The sequence below is a fragment of the Geotrypetes seraphini genome, chromosome 1, assembly GCF_902459505.1.
Source record: "Geotrypetes seraphini chromosome 1, aGeoSer1.1, whole genome shotgun sequence".
In the NCBI taxonomy this organism is placed as follows: domain Eukaryota; kingdom Metazoa; phylum Chordata; class Amphibia; order Gymnophiona; family Dermophiidae; genus Geotrypetes; species Geotrypetes seraphini.
Window position 1 is genome coordinate 476,308,397 of NC_047084.1, and position 22,418 is coordinate 476,330,814.

Here is a 22,418-nt window from a genome sequence, read left to right on the forward strand (position 1 = left end):
GTTTTCAGGAGTTTCAAACACATAAGCCAACAGGGAAACAAAGTCCAGCAAAACACTTTGCAAAAGAAATTCACATAGTCCCACTCTGCTTTAGCAAAACTACAGTTCTCAGCAACCTGAGCAGAGCTCACACTTCTCAGTTCAATTGCCTCTATTATGGCAGACAGGGTTAGACAAAAGGGAAAAAAAAACGTTTCACAAAAATGCTTCTCTGTCTTTCCCAGCTCTGACCTTAGCAAGGCAGGGTGTTTTGACAGATCAACTTCCAGCCCTACAAAGTCCTTACTGGTAGCTTTCAAACAGAGCAAAGTTTTCTTCAGAGAAAAAAACAAAAACGTTTGGAAAAGAGTTCACAGGTAGCACAAGTTTTCCTTCCCTGGGCTTTATCCTTAGCAGTTAATTAACTTTAAACAATCCTTTCACACAGCAAGGAAAAATCATATCAGCTTCAGTCCTTTCACAAAAAAAAACAAAAACGTTACTCACAGTTCCTCCATCTTGTGACATTGTTTACAAGTCCATGCTTTCATCAGCATTACCCAGCATTTCAAAAGCAGGCTGCCAGTCCATACCTTTCCCTTGTGGGTCACAGACAGCCTTTTCTGAATCCAGTTCCTGCATTTCAATATCAGGGACTTCTACCTGCTCATGTTTTCTGTCAAGCAGTTTTCTTAGCAGCTCCACATTTGGTTTCCTGGGCTGTTTCCTTCCTTCTTGGCCAGGTGCTGGGACTCCCTCTAGCAAGCAAGGCTGCTTCCTAAAGTTCCATACTTCAGGGCCCCACCCCCTCCCTTTGGCTGGGACAGGAGAAGATTTAAAAGGACCTGCACACTTAAACTGGGACTCAGCTTTTGTAGACTTTAAAGTGGTAGTTTTACAACTGGGACTTCTAAATAGGTTCTGTCTTTCTCTCAGGGGTTCTAAACCTTCCCTTTCTAAGCGGCTGGTAGGACAAGGCTCATATTCCTGAGGTTCAAGCTCAGGGTTGGCAGGGTCCCTGTCACAGTGTATATATGTAGGATGATTGATTCACAGGCCAACAAAAAAAAGTTTCTTGGTGCCTTGGGTTTTTGACCTGTTCCTGGGGTTATTTGGGACGCTGATTCAGAAAATTGCATTGGATAGACCACATCAGCTCTAGATTCTTAGATATGGTTATGAGATAGTAGATTGGCCTCCAAGAGAATATATGGTGGTTGGAGGACAGAATGTAATCAATGAATCTTTGGTAGCATGAGATAGAATCATACTCCACCACTACATATAAAGCTAGGCCTGATGAAACAATTTAAAAAGGCTTTGATTAAAGATGGTTTGTGCATTGAATACATAGCACATATGCTACCTTGCCTTAACATGGAAAAATTGAAGGCAGGAATTTTCCATGGTTCATAGATCAAATAAAAATGACCCACATTTCATAGCATCATTGAATTAAATCGAATCATGTGTCTGGTCTTCATTTGTTCTTGTTGTGAAAAACTTTCTTGACAACATAGTAAATGATGGCAGATAGAAGGGAGGTGCTATTACCCATTTATAGGCCATTGGTGAGTCCGAACTTGGAGTATTGTGTTCAGTTATGGAAGCCGTATCTAGCAAAGGATATAAAAAGACTTGAAGCGGTCCAGAGGAAGGTGACGAAAATGGTAAGGGGTTTAAACAAAAAGAAGTATGAGAAGAGAATGGAAGACCTAAATATGTATACCCTGGAGGAGAGGAGGGACAGGGGAGATATAATACAGACATTTAAATATTTGAAAGATATTAATATAGAACCAAATCTTTTCTAGAGAAGAAAAAATGGTAAAACTAGAGGGCATAATTTGAGGTTAAAGGGAGGAAGACTCAGAAGTAACGTTAAGAAATTCTTCTTCATGGATAAGGTGGTAGATGCCTGGAATGCCCTTCCGAGGGAAGTTTAGTAAATAGACCCCAAAGTAATTTCAGCTAAACATTTTCTTTAACTGTTGATGAGCCTTTCACATTGACCTTAGGTATTTTGGCTCATTCTTCCATACAAAACTGTCTCAGCTTTGTGAAATTCAAGGGGGTCCTTTCATGAACAGCCCAATAACTCAGCATGATGCTGAATCATTGAGGACAGTGGTGCTGACTGTGGTGCCACCCCAGTTCATTCTGGAGACTCATGCCTTGCCTTTCGGGCATTCATCAAAATCAGTGGCCCATTGGGCATCAGAGCTGGCATTAACCAATCCGGTGCGCCTCTCCAGCCCATCAGGGAAGGAAGTAGCCCTAATTCTAGGTGATGGCCCATACCACGATGCTCTCACCCAGAGCTTGGCTGTGGTCTGAGGCAGGCATAGACTCAGACGCTCATGAGGAGTATTTCACTGAGTCAGATAAGGAAAATTGTCAGAGGTCTGAGGTGGAACCAGAGGAGCTCTTGGAGGAGAGATTCTTGTTCTGCTTTCAGACTCTTCTTTGCCTCAGGAAAAGAGAAAGTCCCTCCCAGAGTAGCTCTCATTGTCAGATTTTTGAGGAAGGTGGCTGAGACCATACCATTTAATTTGGAGGGTAAGAACAAGCTCAGGAGTGAGATGGTTGACATTTTTAAAATTATAATTCTCCTTCTAAAGAAGCTGTGATGGTGCTTGTGCATAGCATCCTCAAGGCAGCACAGATAAGGAATTGGAGACCCCACTCTGTACAGTCTGTACCTAAGAAAGTGGACTCTATGTACAGAGTCTAGAAAACTGCCAGATTCAAGAAGCAGCAGCTTCATCACCATTCTATAGCGGTCGAATCCACCCTCAAAAGAGTCAGAAGTTCGAAGACCTATGTCTTGGCACCCCTATGTAGGTCTGCTCAGATTCCAGAGTCTTTGGAGAGGAAGGTTTTTTGGGGCTCTCTGCTTATCTCCCACATACATATCTCATACCAGCTGTATATGAGCCTCTACTTGAAGAACTTGGTGCGCAGTGTGTGGCAAGTTTGTGGATGCTCTGCTGTTAGAGAAAGCTGCAGAGCTCCACCAGCTAGTAGCCAAACAAAAGTAGTGTCAAAAGCACATGGTTCAAGCAACTTATGATGCTTTTGACGTGGCATCCAGGGTTTTCGCTTTGGATATTGGTATGCACAGCCTCTCAAGGCAGTGTATCTCAGACTTAGAACCTATGGTTCAGGAAAAACGGGCAGACATCTCTTCCTAAGGAGACAACCTTTTGGGAATAATATGGAGGAGGCTGCTGATTTCATACCATCAAACACCTGCCTCAGCCCACTCCTTTGGCCTCTACCTATGTTCTGATTTAGTCAACTTCGGGTCCTGCATGAGTTGGGCAATCAGGAAGGCATGTGCACATGCATGGGTGGGCAAGCTTCAATAATTTTCTGAAGGCTGCACAGCATCAGTAGTGAGAATCCCTCAGTGATGTCACTTATTTGTGTTAATCTATGCCCTGCTGTTCTTGGAGAACACCTGCTTCAGGTGAGTAACTTCATTTTCTTTACCTATCCCTCCCATGTCCTTGTTTTGAGTTTATGAGGAACATTTTCCTTTATTCTTTATTGATTTTTCTACAGGTAAGTATGTTTTGGGGATGCCATATCAATTATTCAAGAAAGATGCTATGTCTGTTGCAGATTTACTACCAGACATAGAAACATAGAAATAGACGGCAGATAAAGGCCACGGCCCACCAAGTCTGCCCACCCCAATAACCCTCCCCTACCTTTCTCTGTGAAGAGATCCCACTGGCGATCCCATTTTGACTTAAAATCAGGCACGCTGCTGGCCTCGACCACCTGCAGTGGAAGATCATTCCAGTGATCAACCACCCTCTCGGTGAAGAAGTATTTCCTGGTGTCACCATGTAGTTTCCCATCCCTGATTTTCCACGGATGCCCTCTTGTTGCCGTGGGGCCTTTGAAAATGAAGATGTCCTCTGCCACCTTGATACGGCCCGTGAGATATTTGAACGTCTCGATCATGTCTCCCCTCTCTCTGTGTTCCTCGAGTGAGTATAGCTGCAATTTTTTCAGCCTTTCCTCATACGGGAGATCCTTGAGTCCCGAGACCATCCGGGTGGCCATACGCTGGACCGACTCAAGTCTCAGCACATCTTTGCGGTAATGCGGCCTCCAAAATTGTACACAGTACTCCAGATGGGGTCTCACCAAACTGGGACTTCTATAATGTGGGAAGCACAGGGTTGAGGAATTAACTTGCTGTTTTCTCTTTTCTGTTTGTGTCAGGAATTAAATTAGAATGTGTGTTAAAGAATGATTCACAATATTGATAAATTTAGAATAAAAATTAGCTGTTAGTACAATTGGGATTTTTTATTTTTATACATTTAGAGGGGCATAATAAAAAAAACCGTCTAAGTCCCTTTTTGGCCTAAGTCCTTAAACGTTCAAAGCAGAAGCAGGGAAAGTGTCCATAACCAAAACAAACGTCCTTGTTTTGATTATGGCCTGCCTCTACTAAATGCCCAGATCACCACTACGTCTAAAAGTTCACCCCCACGACGTCTACACTTTTTGGCCATAATGAACCAAAAAAACACCTAAGCCCCAAACGTCCAACAGAAGGGCTTTTAGGCGAAGGAGGAGCCAGTCCTTCGCCTAAAAGCTGGATTCTGTAACCGGTGTCTGTCAAAAACAACACCAGTTACAGAATCCACCCCCCTCACAATGATCCAGGCAGGAGGGTGCCCAAGCCCTCCTGCCATGTCAAACCGCGAACCCCCCCCCCCCCTGACAACGTCAGGGCAAGAGGGAGCTCAAGCCTTCCTGCCCCACGATCGCTAACCCCCCCCAATTACGGTCGGCCAGGAGGGAGCCCAAGCCCTCTTGCCCTGGCGATCCCCCCACCTACACGAACAGGCCAGGAGGGAGCCCAAGCCCTCCTGGCACCTGCGACCCCCTAACCCCCACCCCCCACTACAATACGGGCAGGAGGGATCCCAGGCCCTCCTGACCTCGACACAACCCCCCTCCCTCCAACGACCACCCCCCCAGAACCCTCGATCGGCCCCCCCCGCTGACCCATGACCCCCCCGGCCAACCCCATGACCCCTCCACCCCCATCCCCCTTCCCCGTACCTTTAATATTGGCCAGACGGATGGGTGCCAAGCCCGCCTGTCCGGCAGGTCAGCCGGGTCCAGAATGAGGCCGGATTGGCCCAGGCGGCAGGTGGGGCCTGAGGCGCCTGGGCCAATCAGAATAGGCCCAGGAGCCTTAGGCCCCTCCTGTGGGCGGCGCCTTAGGCACATGGGCCGGATTGGGCGGGGCTTGGGCTCCCTCCTGGCCCGTTCGTGTATGTGGGGGGATCGCCAGGGCAAGAGGGCTTGGGCTCCCTCTTGCCCCGATGTTGTCGGGGTTGCCGCGGGTGCCCAGGGCAGGAGGGCTTGGGTTCCCTCTTGCCCCAATGTTGTCGGGGTTGCCGCGGGTGCCCGGGGCAATAGGGCTTGGGTTCCCTCCTGCCCGACCATAATCGGGGGGGGGGGGGTTAGCGATCGCAGGGCAGGAGGGCTTGGGCTCCCTCCTGGCTGTCCGTAATTGGGGGGGGTTAGCGATCGCGGGGCAGGAGGGCTTGAGCTCCCTCTTGCCCCGATGTTGTCGGGGGGGGGGGGCGTGGTTTGACTGGGCAAGAGGGCTTGGGCTCCCTCTTGCCCCGACATTGTCGGGGGGAGGGGGTGATGTATCGCGGCAGGAGAGATTGGGCATCTCTCCTGCCGCGATGGTTGCATTGGGTAGGTTGCCAGGCTGCTGAACTGATCGCACCAGCGGCCATCAGCTCAGCGGCCCCTTTTTCGCACTTAGACCTGGTTTGACTTCGTCTAAGTCAAAAAGGTCTAAGTGCTGACTAGGCAACCTGTAAATGTTTTGGTTATACCTGTTGTACGCCTAGGTGTAGGTCGGCCCTCCTCCCGCCCATTGCCCACCTTTTCTCCTCCTCTAAACACACCTCTTTTCTCTCTGTGCGTTTAGAGGCAGGGGAAAGGCCTAAGCTGTTTTAGATTCGTCTAAAAACCAGCTTTGGTTATGGGTACTTGGATGATCAGGCTTTTTGATCGTCCAAGTAGCCATTTAGGACACTCTTTAGACGTTTTTTTTTTTTTTATTATGAACCCCTTAGGGTCCCTTTTACTAAAGGGTGTCAAACCCTAATGCATAGTTATTACGGTTGAAACATGCTACCTGCAAAATGAGTTAAAGCATTTTGAAGTATTTTACCTGTTAGTGCATGCTACCTCGCATGTTAGGTATTTTTTTTTTTTTACATTATTTTGAGGGGGTGTGCACTGCCAACAGCAGAGAATGGACATGGACACGTTAAGCAGCTAGCATGTTTGCATTAGCAGGCACAACTGGTTAACGCAGTATTGATGGAGAAGCGCTTACCAGTACATTTTTCAGGTAGCACATGCTAATACAAACATTAGCACACAACATGAAGGAAAAAAAATGATTGAAAAGTGCCATAAATACTGCTGTTAGAAATTGATTAAATTGTTGGATGGGAGGGGAGGGATATTTTTCTTCTGTATTGTTATTGATGGAATTTAAGTGCTTATGTTGATTATTAATGTCTGTATAATTCCTGGCACTTTGTATTAATTTGAAAATTAATAAAGATTAAAAAAAAAAAAAAAGAAATGGACTTTGCGCAGGGGAAAGTCTCGTGTTAAGATGTGCCAAACCCATTTCCTAACGTGGTTTAGTAAAAGAGCCCTTTAAAAATTTGTAGTATTTAATCTGAATTTATTATTCAAATTTTACTGAACAGAGATTTTTAACATCAGCTGTTTTCCCCCCACTCTCTTTTTTCTCTCTATTTATTTTTAAAAATTTATAAATCGCTTAAATCTAAGCGATGTACAAAAACATTTTTACATCCACAATTTCAAACACAAACATTGTAAAATGCAGTAAACAAATGTCAGTTTCCCCCACAAAATTTCCTTAATACAGAATTATTCAAATCTAAAAACAAATAATAACCACAGAGTTAGAGAAAGGCATCCACAAACAATTGTGTTTTTAACAGTTTCTTGAAAGACATACGATCTTTGCATAATCTCATTATACCTGGAATTGAATTCCAGAGATTCTTACCGGCAATTGAGAAAATAGATATTCTAGATTTTACATGGCGAATCCCATTTTCTCTTAAACTGATGAGCAACTTCTCCCTCCCTCCTATTTGAATCAGTCTTCTCTCACTCATATTTTGGTGTTTTTCTGTGTCCATGAATGATAACAGAACAAAGTAGAATTGTAGGAAGACCAGCAGTGAGATTTTAGAGGAGAACTGGGTCAGCATCCTGCCTGTTGTGTGACCACCTTGCTATGTCTTTTTTTTTTGTGGCTTCAGAGGGGCGAATGCTCATCCAGGACATTCCTTCCATCACCAGCAGAGGGCATTTGGAGAGCACGGCAGAACTGGTTATGGACTCCCCTTACTACAGCAATTTCTACCAGCCGTCTCTGTATCCTTACTACAACAACCTGTACAACTACCCACAGTATCAGGTGGCCATGACGGCTGACTCTTCTGCAGGTGACATGGGGGGCACTTTGGGAGGCTCCCCGGTAAAGAATAGCCTTCGCAGCCTTCCAGCAACTTATGTATCCAGTCAGCCTGGAAACCAGTGGCAGGTACTGTGTACTGTATAAGTGGTTTTGTGTTGTATGGTGGGAGGAGATTATGTATTAAAAGAATGCTGAAAGGTTTCATATGCACCAAAAAAAGTCTTAACATGCTCCTCAAAGCAAAGATACTCGATAGATGTTGGGAAGCGCCTGAAAGAGAATGAAGCATGTGAAGGGGATGATGACATTCCAGCCTGTCGGAGAAGGATTTTCACATTTATTGGACTTCAAATAAACTTGCCATTTCATAAATATCCTGTTCCTAAAATTTCCCTCCCTGCATAGCTTTCATTTGGGGTTTAGGTCCGGCATTTTGTGCTTGACATTTTAGGCTTCTGGCAGAATTGGTTCAAGCAAATTGCAGAGCTGGGACTGCAAGTCCCTTTCTTTGCACTAACCTCTGTGTTTTCCCCATGTTTAGGCAACTCTTTTCACACTCCTCTCTGATTCACCCCGCCCTTGACCTGAGGCTATGCACTCAGTCTGACCTGAAGATATCATTATCCCAGGACAAGCAGGCAGCATATTCTCTACATGTGGGTGATGTCATCCACGGAGCCCCGTCGCCAGGGCCGGATTTAGATGAAAAGAGGCCCTAGGCTATTCCACTTATGAGGCCCTTTCACCTCCCATTTTTAAGTTTGTAAATTACATGAGAAATAATAAAATACATCATTACTGTGATATATATCAATATGTTAAATGAAACATGTTGTTATTGGTACTAAGCTTTATAAAAAATGTGACACGGATAATAAATAAAAAAAAGTCGAGAACACTTATTTGGACATTTATTCTCAGCACCATAAATAGTACTTGTAACAATAACTAATCAAACATAACACACAACATTTACAAAGAAACAAAATTCAAATAATGAAAATCTTTGACTACGAAAATAAAATACGCAATAAAAATTATTTTCTATCATATTAAATTAAATCTATTCAATACATTGAAGATTAAACCAAATTCAATTCAGATAAATTTATTTCATAATAATTTGCATTTAAAGTTTAAGTATGAATTATTATGAATTTTAAGTCTTAAACTAAACCAAAAATGGAACTTTATTCAAACAAAATCCAGATCACAAAAAAGAAAATATCAAATTGTATATCATATTAAATTTTATGTTAATAGTTATTTTATTTAAGAACTGATTCAATCCAAGTATACATTTAAAACGAAATAGTAGATTAGAAGAATTTCTTTCTAAACTTTTTCACACAGAATTCTTCTATAAGTTCATCAAAATCTATTTTTCTGAAGGTCTCATTTTCGATGCACAAAATACTCAATGAAGACAACCTCGTCTGGGTCATTGTGCTTCTTAATTGATTTTTGATATTTTTAAGTCTTAAAAATGACCTTTCTCCAGTACAATTAGTGACTATTAAACTGAGAAACAGCCGTTGACATCTTCTGGGTATTCTTGCATTAACAGCTCAACACCTCTTTGAAGTTCTACCTTTGATAATGTAAGATCGGCAAGAAAGGAAAATATTTTCACTACATCATCATAAACAGAAGCTCTTCTTCCTAAATTTGAGTGCATCTAATATAGGAATAAATGATTTAATCCTAAATTTATCTCTTGAAGAGAGTTCGTCTAAGGCAATCTGCACTTTATTTATGCAAGAACAAACCAGAGCTTAGTAGCATAAGGCATGTCAATATTTGCCATAGCAATCGGTGAACGAATGAACTATACTTTGGTGCAATCTAGTATATACAAACGAACAGACCCAATGAGCCGAACGCGTTGATCTTAACCAATACATTTTTATGTTTGTTTATTAGTCATATGCGTAGAATTTCTCCTTATTTTCGGTTCAGTGTTTTAGTGTTCACTATTTTTAGAATAGTGTAATTTTAATTTTGCTAACAATTTGAATGTAGGCCCCTCTTGATCTTGAGGCCCCAGGCTGAAGCCTAGTTAGCCTATAGGAAAATCCAGCCCTGCCTGTCGCGGACAGCTTTTCAAACAAACTTGATTGAAGATCTTCGAAGCTTGCTAGTGCTGTACCGCGCATGTGCGTATGCCTTCCCGCTTGAGCTTGGGGGCACGTCTCCTCAGCATGGCCTCAGTTCTTAGTTTTCTGCGGTGCCAGAAAGCCCTGTCTCTCAGCTCTGCGTCAATTCTAAGTGCCTTCTTGCACCACAGCTTTTTTTCTTGTTTTACCTTCAAGTAGTCTCTGTGCAGTGCGTCAAAAAAACAAAACCAAAAACTTTTCTTTTCTTTGATCAATCCGGGGGACCCTGGTTTTCAGTCTGGCCCTGGCCTCGTGTGGCCGCGACTCCATATTTACATATGTCCCGGCCTGTTACCGGGTTTAAAAAGTGCACGCAGTTTGGTCGGGTGATCTCCATTACTGACCCCCACCGTTGGTGTATCCTGTGCCTGGGCTCCGACCACTTTACAGAGTCTTACCCACGTTGGGCTACTCTCCAACCACGGGCTCTTTGGCGTCAGCATGCCCGAATTTCTGAGCTCTTCGGCACCATGGAATAACCTGCAGCGAAGACCTCGACCCCAACCTCGGCCTCGAAGGCCTCGGCCCCGAGCAAGTCGCCCTTGACCTCGAAGGCACCGTTTTTTCCCCTGCTAAGGCCTTGTCCTCGGGTAAGTCTCCTCTTCCTCCTTCAGGTTCACTACTGAAGAAGCCTTCCACGGAGTCTCTGGCATCCCAGGCAGTGAGTGCAGTCCTGCCAGCCTCTACGAGACCTCCTCCTCCCAAGCGTGCCTCCAAGTTAAGGGAATACTCTGCCTCGAGGTCGCCCTCGTTGGAGCGCACTGCTGCACCTGTCCGACCAGATCCATTGGTCTCGGTGCCGATGTTCGAGGACATGCTTAAGGTAATTCTGACCATGCAGATCTCCTCTGCTCTGGCCTCGACCCTGCCCCGGTGACCCAGCCTGAGTGCCTCATTGAGGTTCCCCAGGACAAACATCAACGGTCTCGCCACTTGTCCTCGAATGATTCTTCACCTGCTCCCTCGAGGCAGGCGTCGCCGGCTGCCCAACCTCGATCGAAGCACCATTCCAAGCGTGCCTCCTCTTCGAGGCAGAGGTCTGCCAAATGGTCGAGAGACTCTCCTCTTCGGCAGGGTAGGTCTCCGGTACTTCGGGCCTTGAGGTCCCTCGAGGCCTCGACATCTCAGAGGTTGGAATGCTGGCCTCGACTCTCTCCTGTACCTCCTCGATCCCTGAATCGGGGCGAGTCGAGGTCGAGGACTCCCTCCTCGCAGCCGGGGCATAAGGTCTCTTCCACCCTGGGCTCTCCAAGGCTTACTCCCCAGTTTTCCGTCCCGAGAATCCTGGGTTCCTCGCCTTCCATGCAGGTCTAGATCCTCGATGCCTCTGGAGGGGCACTCTTCTTCCAAGACTTCCTTCTTCACTAGGTTCGTTGTGGACATGGGTAGGGCTCTTCAGCTGGATCTCCAGTCTGAATCCAGATATACCCGGGAATATTTAGAGGAGATGGAACTCCCTCACCCGCCTAGGGAATTTCTACGTCTTCCGCTGAACCCAGTCTTGAAGCAGACTTTCTTTTGGAATTTGGAGACTCCCTATGCGATTCTTGCCATACCGTCCAAGATGGAATCCTGCTATTGGACGGTCCCGTGCAAGGGGTTTGAGAAGGCTCAACTCTCCCACCAGTCTTTGGTTGTGGAGTCTTCCTTGAAGAAGTCTCATCCCTCTAAGGTCTATGCTACGGTCCCCCCGGGCAGGGTAGGGCAGACCATGGACAAATTCGGCCGTTGCCTATACCAGAACTCGATGATGGCGAACAGGGTCCTCAACTACAATTTCAATTTCACCTCCTATCTCAAGGACTGCATTAAAACCATACCATCTTTCCAGGGTGATTCGGCTGCCCACCGCCACTCAGAGTTCTGCCAACTTCAGGATACTCTGTCGCAGATTCGCCTAGACATGCTCCAGGCCACGTATGATGCTTTTGAGTTGTCATTGAGGGTCACTGCCTTTGCGATCGCTATGCGTCGCTTGGCCTGGCTACGCATAGTGGATATGGACCTTAATCTGCAGGACCATCTGGCGAATCTCCCGTACGTGGGGAACAAGCTCTTCTACGACTCCATTGAGGCGGCTACCAAATGCCTCTCAGAACGTTCCTTTGCCTCCTTGGTGAGACCGAAGGCGAAGGCTCCTCCTCCTAAGGCGTACAAATTGCCACCCTAGCGCTATCCTCAGAAGTCCACGTTGGCATTTTCACAGCAACCGCCCAGGCGTCAGCAGCAGCAGAGGGCCCCCCAAAAGCCTCAGGCCCCTGCGACAGGTAAACCAGCGCCGTCTTTTTGACAATCCTGGTTTGAGCATGCCGCCCCCTTTTGTCCATGAGACTTCTCCTCTGCCCATCGGAGGTCGTCTCAGCCTTTTTTATCATCAGTGGGAGTTTATCACATCAGACCTCCACAATTCATGTGACTCTTTTCGCCAGACTTCACCTCCGAGTCCCTCAGTGGACCCTGGCATCGCAGTGGAGGCAGGACCGGGATCCCGTCTCTCAACACATCGCGGTGACTCCTTTGTTGAAGCGATCTCTCCGCTGGTGGATGCTCTCTTCCAATCTTTCCAGAGGTTTTCTCTTTCATGCACCTCCTCCGCAGAAGGTCCTGACAACGGACTCTTCCATCTATGCCTGGGGGGCTCACCTCGACGGTCTCCGGAATCAGGGCCATTGGTCCGATGCCGATCGTCGCTGTCACATCAATCTGCTGGAGCTTCGGGCCATTTTCCACGCTCTGAAGGCCTTTCATCATCTGCTCCAAGACCGCATGGTCCTGGTTCGGATGGATAACCAGGTGGCGATGTATTACGTCAACAAACAGGGAGGTACAGGATCCCTGTCTCTTTGCCAGGAAGCTCTGAAGATGTGGGATTGGGCGATATGTCACAACATCTTTCTCAGAGCAGTCTACATCCAGGGCCAGCAGAACTGTCTGGCAGACAAATTGAGCTGCCTTCTTCAGCCCCACGAATGGACGCTCCATTCCTCCACTCTGCGTCAGGTGTTTGCTCGATGGGGGACTCCGAAGATAGATCTGTTCGCGTCCCCTCTCAACCACAAGTTGCCTCGTTTCTGCTCCAGGATTTACTCCCCGCATCAACTCGAGGCGGATGCTTTCCTTTTGGACTGGACGGACCTGTTTCTCTATGCGTTCCCTCTGTTTCCTCTCATTCTGAAGACTCTCGTCAGGCTCAAGTCAGTCCACGTCACCATAAGAACATAAGAACATAAGAACTGCCATCTCCGGATCAGACCCATGGTCCATCGAGTCCGGCGATCCGCACACGCGGAGGCCCAGTCAGGTATACACCTGATGTAGTTTTAGTCACCCATATCCCCCTATGCCTCTCGTAAGGAGATGTGCATCTAATTTGCCTTTGAATCCCAGCACAGTGGATTCCTTAATAACCTCCTTTGGGAAAGCATTCCAGGCGCCTACCACTCGCTGTGTAAAGCAGAACTTCCTGACATTTGTCCTGGACTTGTCCCCCCTTAGCTTCAAACCATGTCCTCTTGTCCGTGTCGCGTTGGACAATGTAAATAATTTATTTTCCTGCTCTATTTTATCGATGCCTTTCAGCATTTTGAACGTCTCGATCGTGTCCCCTCGCAGCCTCCTCTTCTCAAGGGAGAACAGTCCCAGTTTTATGAGTCGTTCCTCATATTCCAAGTTCTCCATACCTCTTATTAACTTTGTTGCTCGTCTCTGCACCCTCTCCAGCAGTTTTATATCCTTCTTTAGGTTGGGAGACCAATGTTGGACACAGTATTCCAAGTGTGGTCTGACCATTGCTCTATAAAGCGGCATTATGACTTTCTCCGATCTACTCGTGATTCCTTTCTTTATCATGCCTAACATTCTGTTTGCTTTCTTTGCCGCTGCCGTGCATTGTGCCAACGGCTTCAGGGTCCTATCTATCAGTACACCCAGGTCCTTTTCTTGTTCGCTCTTACCCAGAGTTGCGCCTGACATTCTATACTCGTGTTCCTTACTCTTACTACCTAAATGCATTACTTTGATTTTGATAGCTCCTTGTTGGCCCAGACAACAGTGGTTCTCCCTTCTCCTTCGACTCGGTGTCAGGGAGCCTCTGCTTCTGCCTGTGTTTCCTTCTCTGCTGTCTCAGAGTCAAGGTTCTCTGTTTCATCCCAACTTGCAGTCTCTACACTTAACAGCTTGGTTCATCTCAACATGATTCCCTCCTTCCGTTTTTCATAGTCTGTCCAGGATGTTCTCAAGGCATCTTGGAAATGATCCACTCGGCAGTGTTATACTAAAAAATGGACTATATTAGCTTCGTGGTGTGCTGCACAACGCATGTAGCCTCTGTCTGCCTCCTTATCTTCAGTACTGGATTATCTGCTGCACTTGTCTTGGGCTGGTCTCAAATCAACATCTATTCAAGTCCACATCAGTGCGATTGCTGCTTTTCATCATCAAATTGATGGGAAACCGCTTTCAGTCAATCCTCTGGTTTCCCGGTTTATGAAGGGTCTTTTCAATGTCCATCCTCCGCTCAACCCCCCCCCCCCCCCCCGGTGGTTTGGGGTCTTAATGTGGTTCTGGCCCCATTCTCATCCTAGAGAAGTGGCGCTCCACACTCTTGACTGTAAGAGGGTGTTGGCTTTCTACCTGCAACGCACTCAGATTCATCGGATGGCTCCTCAATTCTTCCTATCTTTTGATCCGAATCGATTGGGGAGTCCTGTGTCCAAGCGCACCCTATCAAACTGGTTGGCTGCTTGTATTTCTTTCTGCTACGCTCAGGCTGGTCTCCCTCTGCAGGGTCGGGTTACGGGGCATAAAGTCAGAGCGAAGGCGGCTTCTGTCGCTTTCCTCAGGTCCACTCCTGTTGAGGAGATCTACAAAGCTGCCACTTGGTCCTCGGTTCATACCTTTACCTCGCACTACTGTCTGGATACCTTTTCCAGACGTGACAGCCTGTTTGGCCAGTCTGGTTTGCAAAATCTGTTCTCCTAAATTGCCAACTCGCCCACTGTCCCATTCTGGTTAGCTTGGAGGTCACCCACATGTAGAGAATATGCTGCCTGCTTGTCCTGAGATAAAGCACAGTTACTTACCGTAGCAGGTGTTATCCAGGGGCAGCAGGTAGATATTCTTGCAACCCACCCACCTCCCCTGGTTGGCTTCTTTGCTAGCTATCTGAACTGAGGCAACGCTGAGGAGACGCGTCCCCTAGCTCGAGCGGGAAGGCACACGCGCATGCGTAGTGTAGCACTAGCAAACTTCGAAGATCTTCAATCAAGTTTGCTTGAAAAGCTGTCTGCGATGGGTCTCCATGGATGACGTCACCCACATGTAGAGAATATCTGCCTGCTGTCCCTGGATAACACCTGTTATGGTAAGTAACTGTGCTTTATGTGCTGGTGGGATTCCTTCCCCCTGAGGATTATGGATGATTCCTCTGCACTATTACGAGACCCGACTAGCCCAGGAAGTAGAAACCATGCCGTGCATGTTCAAGAAAAATTAAATTTTTTTGTTTTGCACTGGACATCTAGGTCAGGGGTGCCCACACTTTTTGGCTTCCGATCTACTTTTAAAAAGTCAAAATGATCTACCAACAATAAAATAAAAAAAACAAACCACAAAGCACACTGTACGCAGAAAAAATGTTAATTATCATTTATATTCTGGTTTTTTTTCAAAGAGGTCAAGGCAGATGACTCTATGCACTGTCACCTCAGTAACAACCATACAAAAATAGACAAATATACCCCCCTCCCTTTTTACTAGACCACAATAGCAATTTTTAGCACAGGGAACTGTGCTGAATGCCCCGCACTGCTCTCGACGCTCATAGGCTCCCTACGCTATTGCGGTTCAGTAAAAGGGGGCCATAGTGCAAAATATAGACAGCAGATATAAATTCTCAAAACTGACACATTTTGATCACTAAATTGAAAATAAAATCATTTTTCCTACCTTTGTTGTCTGGTGATTTCACGAGTCTCTGGTTGCACTTTCTTCTGACTGCATCCAATATTTCTTCCCTTCTTTCAGCCTGTATGCTTCCTCTCCTCCAAACCTCATTCCCATCTCCAACTTTTTCTTCCTCTCTCCCTGCCATTTCTTTCTCCCTGCCTCCCTTTCTTTTTTCTCTCTACATGCCCCCTTTCTTTCTGTTTCCCTTCTTTCCTTCTGTCTCCCTGCCTGCCCCCTTTCTTTCTTTCTCCCTGCCCTCCCCCAAGCCACTGCCGCCACCATCCAAGAACAGGTCCCCAAGCCAACGCCGCCCCAAGCTCTCCCTGCTTCCCTGCGTCAGGCCAACCAGCATTCCTCTCCCCGACGTCAATTCTGCCATTGGAGAGGAAGTTCTGGGCCAGCCAGGCAGTGATTAGCTGACCCAGAAATTCCTCTCTGACGGCAGAATTGATGTCAGGGAGAGGAAGGCTGATCGGCCCAGTAGATTGTGAAGGCAACGTGAGTCTATCACAGAGCCGGGATGGGCTCTGCAATCGACTCACTTTGCCTTGGCGATCTACCGGTCGATCGCGATCGACGTATGGGGCACCCCTGATCTAGGTGGTTAGTGGGAAGCCCAAGTTTGGACTTTCTCAAGTCCTCGTGCATTTTCTACAGAAAATGCAGGCATTGTGTAATATGTATATGGACTCGAGGAAATAAAACCATTTCACAAAAACAAACAAAATCCACATTCAAAAAAACAGCAGCATTGCATGTAGCTTTTACACATAATTGCTGGCACTACACATGTAAGAGCCAGGTTTTAAAAACTATGGGGTAAATCAATTTTTTTTGGCTGCTGCCAGTGTTATATCCTGATATTCAATGCATGGCCATGCCCAGACACCAGCATTGGTGTGGTGCAGTGGTTAAAGCTACAGTCTCAGCACCCTAGGGTTGTGGGCTCAAACCCACATTGTTCCTTGTGACCCTGGGCAAGTCACTTAATACCCCCATTGCCCCAAGTACATTAGCTAAATTATGAGCCCACTGGGACAGACAGGGAACAATGCTTGAGTACCTGAATAAATTCATGTAAACCGTTCTGAGCTCCCTTGGGAGAACGGTACAGTATAGAAAAATAAATAAATAAAATCTGGATTTGTGCAGTAGGATGTCTCTTATCCAGTTAAGTGTAATGTTCCCCTTGAATTAAAACTATGCACATTTCCTCAGCTCAGATCTGGAGTTTATGCCCATGCCGTTTCTATGCATTTTGACACTTTCCGCAGTGCTTTATAATGAAAGATGCAGGGTCTACAGATCCCCCAATGCAGTTGGATTTAAGTTAAAAAGTCAGGAACAGAAATAGATTCACTTGACAGCCCTGTGAATTTGACATGTGTGGGGACTGAGGACGCTCATGTGTATCAGTAAGAAAAGCGGAGGAACATTGCTTTGAATTTTTTATAAGCCATTCACTCTGACTCAGTTGAGCTTTGAAACAGAAAACTTCCTTGATTCAGAAATTGAGGTTAATGTGCTAATCTGTGGCATTTCCTCTGCATGCAGTTTTTTTTTCCATGGATGTAAATGAGCTCCGTAGAATATCTGCAGAAAGAAAGATGACTATTATGAGCATTTTCAAAACACTTAAACATCTAAAAAAACGGCATAAATCGATTCTTGGGACATTTTTTCTTGCCAAAACTTTCAAGTGCCAATTTTCAAAATCATTTTTCTGGACATCTTGCGATGCATCCTAACCCCTCTATGTTCAAAACTAAAAGTGGTATGTAGGAGATTATGTTATGTGCATGCTTTGGATGGGCTTAGAGTTGGATGTCTTGCAGTAATAATCAAAACGTTCCCAAGATGTCCTGGATGAAACTTAGATGTTTTGAGCTAGACCTGTTTAAAAAACATCTAAGTGCCAAAAATGTACCCAAATTGACCAGATGACCACTGGAGGGATTAAGTAATCTAATCTAATCCACAATGTATTTATTTTTATTTATTTATAGTTTTATAATATACATAAAGCAGTATATATATATATATAAGAAAAAGAGAGATTTAACATATTAATAAAGAAAGAAAGGGAAAAAAATCAAATGGCCAATCTGGTCAAATAACATTAAGTATAATATTAACAATCTCTCATAAAGCCCACATTATAGGAGAAGCAATTCACAATCATAAAGGCTGAGATATATATATATATAGGAAATAAAGAAAATCATTAATGTAGTGTTACATCTTCCACTAAAAAGTTGGACCTTATTTCACTGTGGAAGCACTGGAGAGTAGTGCTGCCCGATTCACAATTCGAATCGGTTCACTGATTCAAATCAGATGAATCGATTCGAATCGGTTCGTTTTTATTAAAAAACGGACTCACCGATTCAGCCGCAAGACGAGTTCGGGCTATTTCACGCCGCCTGACTCTTCCCATCTAATGTAACTTCCAGTTTTGCGAAACCGGAAGTTACATCAGAAGAAACAAAAGGAGTGGTGGGAGAGTCAAGCGGCGAGCGAGTGGACCTCGTGCAGCAGACCTCAGCACTTGGCAGCAACAAATACTAGTTTTGGCTGGCTCTTTCCCCGCGATTTAATCGATTTAATATCCAGTCCAGGCAGTAAGTAAATGCATCGGCAGGGGGGCTGGTGAGTCTTTGGGGCTGGGGATGGAAGCTGAAATCGGCAGGGGGGCTGGGGATGGAAGCTGAAATCGGCAGGGGGGTTGATGAGTCTTGGGGGCTGGGGATAGAAACATATAGAAACATAAAGTATGACGGCAGAAATGGGCCGACGGCCCTTCAAGTCTGCCCAGTCAAGAACCCTCCCTCCTCGAGAAACCGTCTTTTAAGCATTCCTCTGGAGCGACCCCACCTGACGGTCCCATCGCCCCTTGAAGTCGAGAGTTGTACTGGCCTCAACTACCTGGCGTGGAAGACCATTCCATTTATCAATTACCCTTTCGGTGAAGAAGTATTTCCTGGTGTCCCCATGAAATATTCCGCCCCTAAGTTTTAGCGGGTGCCCTCTTGTCGCCGTGGGACCCGTAAGATAAAAGATTTCTTCTTCCACTTCAATGCGGCCCGTGATGTATTTGAATGTTTCTATCATGTCTCCCCTTTCTCTGTGCTCTTCGACGTTCTTCGTATGGGAGATCTTTGAGTCCTGAGACCATCCTAGTGGCCATTCGCTGAATCGACTCCATTCTCTTCACATCCTTTTCATAATGTGGCCTCCAAAACTGAACACAGTACTCCAGGTGAGGTCTCACCATGGATCTGTATAATGGTAGTATAACTTCAGGCTTTGAGCTGATAAAGCTTCTTCTAATGCATCCCAGCATTTGTCTAGCCTTTGTGAAGTTTTCTCCACCTGATTGGCAACTTTCATATCTTCCCGGATGATTACTCCCAAGTCCTGTTCTTCTGCAGTTCTTGTTAAGTTTTTACCATTCAGGGTGTACGTTCTGCATGGATTTCTGCTACCAAGGTGCATTACCTTACATTTCTTGGCATTAAAATTCAGCTGCCAAGTACTAGACCACTGTTCTAGTAAAAGCAGGTTCTGTTTCATCGTGTCGGGCATGGTTGCGCCATCAGGTTCTGCGCCGCCCAGTGGCATACCAAGGAGGGGGCGGGGGGGCGGTCCACCCCAGGTGCAAGGCCCGAGGGGGTGTACAGCTGGCCACTTACCGGGGAATAGGCTGCAGCCGGGGAAAGGCTGCCATTGCCGTCACCAAAAAGAAGCCGGCACAGAATTCTCCCTCCCTGCTTCTCTTCCCCGAGCCGAGCAACTCTAGCCATCCAACATCAATTCTGACGTCGGAGAGGACGTTCTGGGCCAGCCAATCACTGCCTGGCTGGCCCGGAACGTCCTCTCCGATGTTAGAATTGACATCGGGCAGCCAGAGTTGGTCGGCCCGCGGGAAAAGAAGAAGGGCGAATTTGGCGCCGGCCTGTTTCCGATGGACAGTGGGAGCCTTTCCCCGGCGGTGGTGGCAGCATGGTTGTGGTAGCGGCGGTGGCAAGGGGGAGGGAAGGGAGAAAGAAAGAAAGAAAGGGGTGGAGCCAGGGAGCCAGAAAGAAAGCAAGGGGGGGGACAGGGATCCAGAAAGAAAGAAAGGGGGCATGGTGAAAGAAAAAATGGGGCATGGGGAAAGAGAGAGAAAGACAGACATAGAGAAAGAAAGGGGGCATGGAGAGAGAAAGAAAGAAGGGGGGCAGGGTGAAAGAAAGAAATGGGGCATGGAGAGAGAGAGAAAGAAAGACAGACATACAGAAAGAAAGGGGGCATGGAGAGAGAAAGAAAGAAGGGGACAGGATGAAACAAAGAAAAAGTTGGGGGGGGGGAATGAGGTCTGGAGGAGAGGAAGCAAACAGGAGGCTGAAAGAAGGGAAGAAATATTGGATGCACAGTCAGAAGAATAAAGTGCAACCAGAGACTGATGAAATTACCAAACAAAGGTAGGAAAAATGATTTTATTTTCAATTTAGTGATCAAAATGTGTCCATTTTGAGAATTTATATATGCTGTCTATATTTTGCACTATGGGCCCCTTTTACTAAACTGCAATAGCAGTTTTTAGCGCAGGGAGCGGCAAGAGCAGCGTGGGGCGTTCAGCGCAGCTCCCTGTGCTAAAAAACGCTATTATGGTTTAATATAAAGGGAGGGGGTATATTTGTCTATTTTTGTATAGTTGTTACTGAGGTGATATTGCATAAAGTCATCTGCCTTGACCTCTTTGAAAACCCGTGGAATATAAATGATAATTAACATTTTCTCTGCGTACAATGTGCTTTGTGTTTTTAAAATTTTATTGTTGGTAGATCATTTTGACTTGGCCACGAAGGTAAGAAGGAGGGAGGGAGGGGAGCTACTGAAAGACATCTAGTAATCCTTGCAGGCTTGACTGCAGGGAATTATTTTTGTAAAATCATGTTTTGTTATGTGACTGGCATTATTTAGACTTTAATTTCTATGAATGAATAGAATGAAAATGATATAAAATTACTTGTTTGTTTTTATGTGCGTGCGCTGAAGGAAAGTGGGAGAGAGTGGGCTGAGGACGCTGAAGGGAAATGGGGAAGAGAGAGTGGGGAGAAGACGCTTATTTATAAATTGACAATTGTACAGAATATAGTTTCTTTTTATACTTTAATATAGTAAGTTCAATATAAAACAATTCAAGGCTTATGTGGATGGAATCAGGTGGTTTGTGGGGATGAGGACCGAGCTTACGGGGATTAGTCCAATAAAATGGTATTTTCATATTTCTCATTATTTGTTTTATTTTTATTTGTTAATTTGTAAAGTGGTGATTGTTATGTATTAGTTTTTCAAATTTTCATCTACTGTCTTTATATTTTGCATAGTATTAGAGGACATGTATTACTGTTTTTGTGGTGTTGTGGTGTTGCATTGTATGCAGAGTCTGGTTTCTTGGCAGTTCAGTTTAACTTTTGTCTACATATTTCTATTTTTAGTTTGTGATTATTCCATATTGGGCAAAGGTGTATCTGTCTGTGTGTATGAAAGGGACATGGCTTTCTGATAGCATCGACTGTACTGGATCAATTGACTGTGCAGGATCTGGTTTGTTTAGTTTTACAATGTATGTGTTGGTGTTCTAGTGCTCACTGCAGTGTTTAAGATGCTGCCTTTTCCTAGGTACACTCTTGTTGTGCGATATGTAGATTGTTACTAAAAATCATATTTTTCATATAGATGGGGGGGTGTCAAAAAATGATGGGCCCCGGGTGTCACATATGCTAGGTACGCCACTGGCGCCGCCTACAACATTGCATAGTTTAGCATCATCAGCGAATAATGTAATTTTGCCTCAAAGTCCCTGAGGCAGATCCCTGACAAAGATATTGAATAGTATCAGGCCCAAGACCGAGCCCTGCGGTACACCACTGGTCACTTCCGTCGTTTTTGAGGAAGTACCGTTTACCATCACCCTTTGAAGTGTGCCGCTAAGCCACTCTTCTACCCATGTCGTTAGTGTTTCTCCAAGGTCCATCGTGTTCATCTTGTTCAGTAACCTCCGGTATGGGACACTATCAAAAGCCTTACTGAAGTCCAAATACATGATGTCCAGGGACTCTCCCTTATCCAGTTTTTTTGTTACCCAGTCAAAGAAATTTATCAGATTGGATTGACAAGACCTTCCCTTTGTAAAGCCATGCTGGTAGGGATCCCTTAGTCTTTCGTCATCCAGAAACGTGTCCAGTCTGTTTTTGATCAACGTTTCCATAAGTTTACATAATATTGATGTGAGACTCACTGGTCTGTAATTTTCGGCTTCCGATCTGTATCCCTTTTGTGGAGCGGAATAACATTGGCAGTTTTCCAGTCCAAGGGAACTTTTCCCTTGCTTAGGGAAAGATTAAAAAGCTCGGCTAACGGTTCTGCTAGGACATCTCTCAATTCCCAAAGTACTCTGGGGTGTAGATCAGTGTTCTTCAACCTTTTTACACCCGTGGACCGGCAGAAAAAAAAGAATTATTTTGTGGACCGGCAAACTACTAGGACTAAAATTTAAAAACCCCGTTTCCGCCCCATCTCCGCGAGCTCGGTCCCCACAAATCATCTGATCCCATCCACACAAGCCTCAGTTATGATTTTATATTGAATGTATTTTATTAAAGTATAAAAAGAAACAATATTCTGTACAATTGTCATTTTATAAATACAAATAATTCAGAGCAAGGATCAACAAAACCCCTGTCTCCCCTCCCCTTCACATATATCCCCTCTACTATCAAGAAAACTGAACAAGCCAAATTATTACAGAATGCTACACAGAAATA

General features: G+C 45.5%; 1 protein-coding gene across 2 annotated transcripts in view; it reads left to right on the plus strand.

Annotated features, from left to right (window-relative positions):
* DMRT1 (doublesex and mab-3 related transcription factor 1) overlaps positions 1–22,418 on the plus strand; it is a 319,782-nt gene that overhangs the window by 137,214 nt on the left and 160,150 nt on the right. For both annotated transcript variants that reach the window (XM_033925196.1, XM_033925205.1), the window contains one exon: positions 7,347–7,630. In XM_033925196.1, the coding sequence (XP_033781087.1) occupies positions 7,347–7,630 (284 nt within the window). The remainder of the gene's footprint in view (positions 1–7,346; positions 7,631–22,418) is intronic.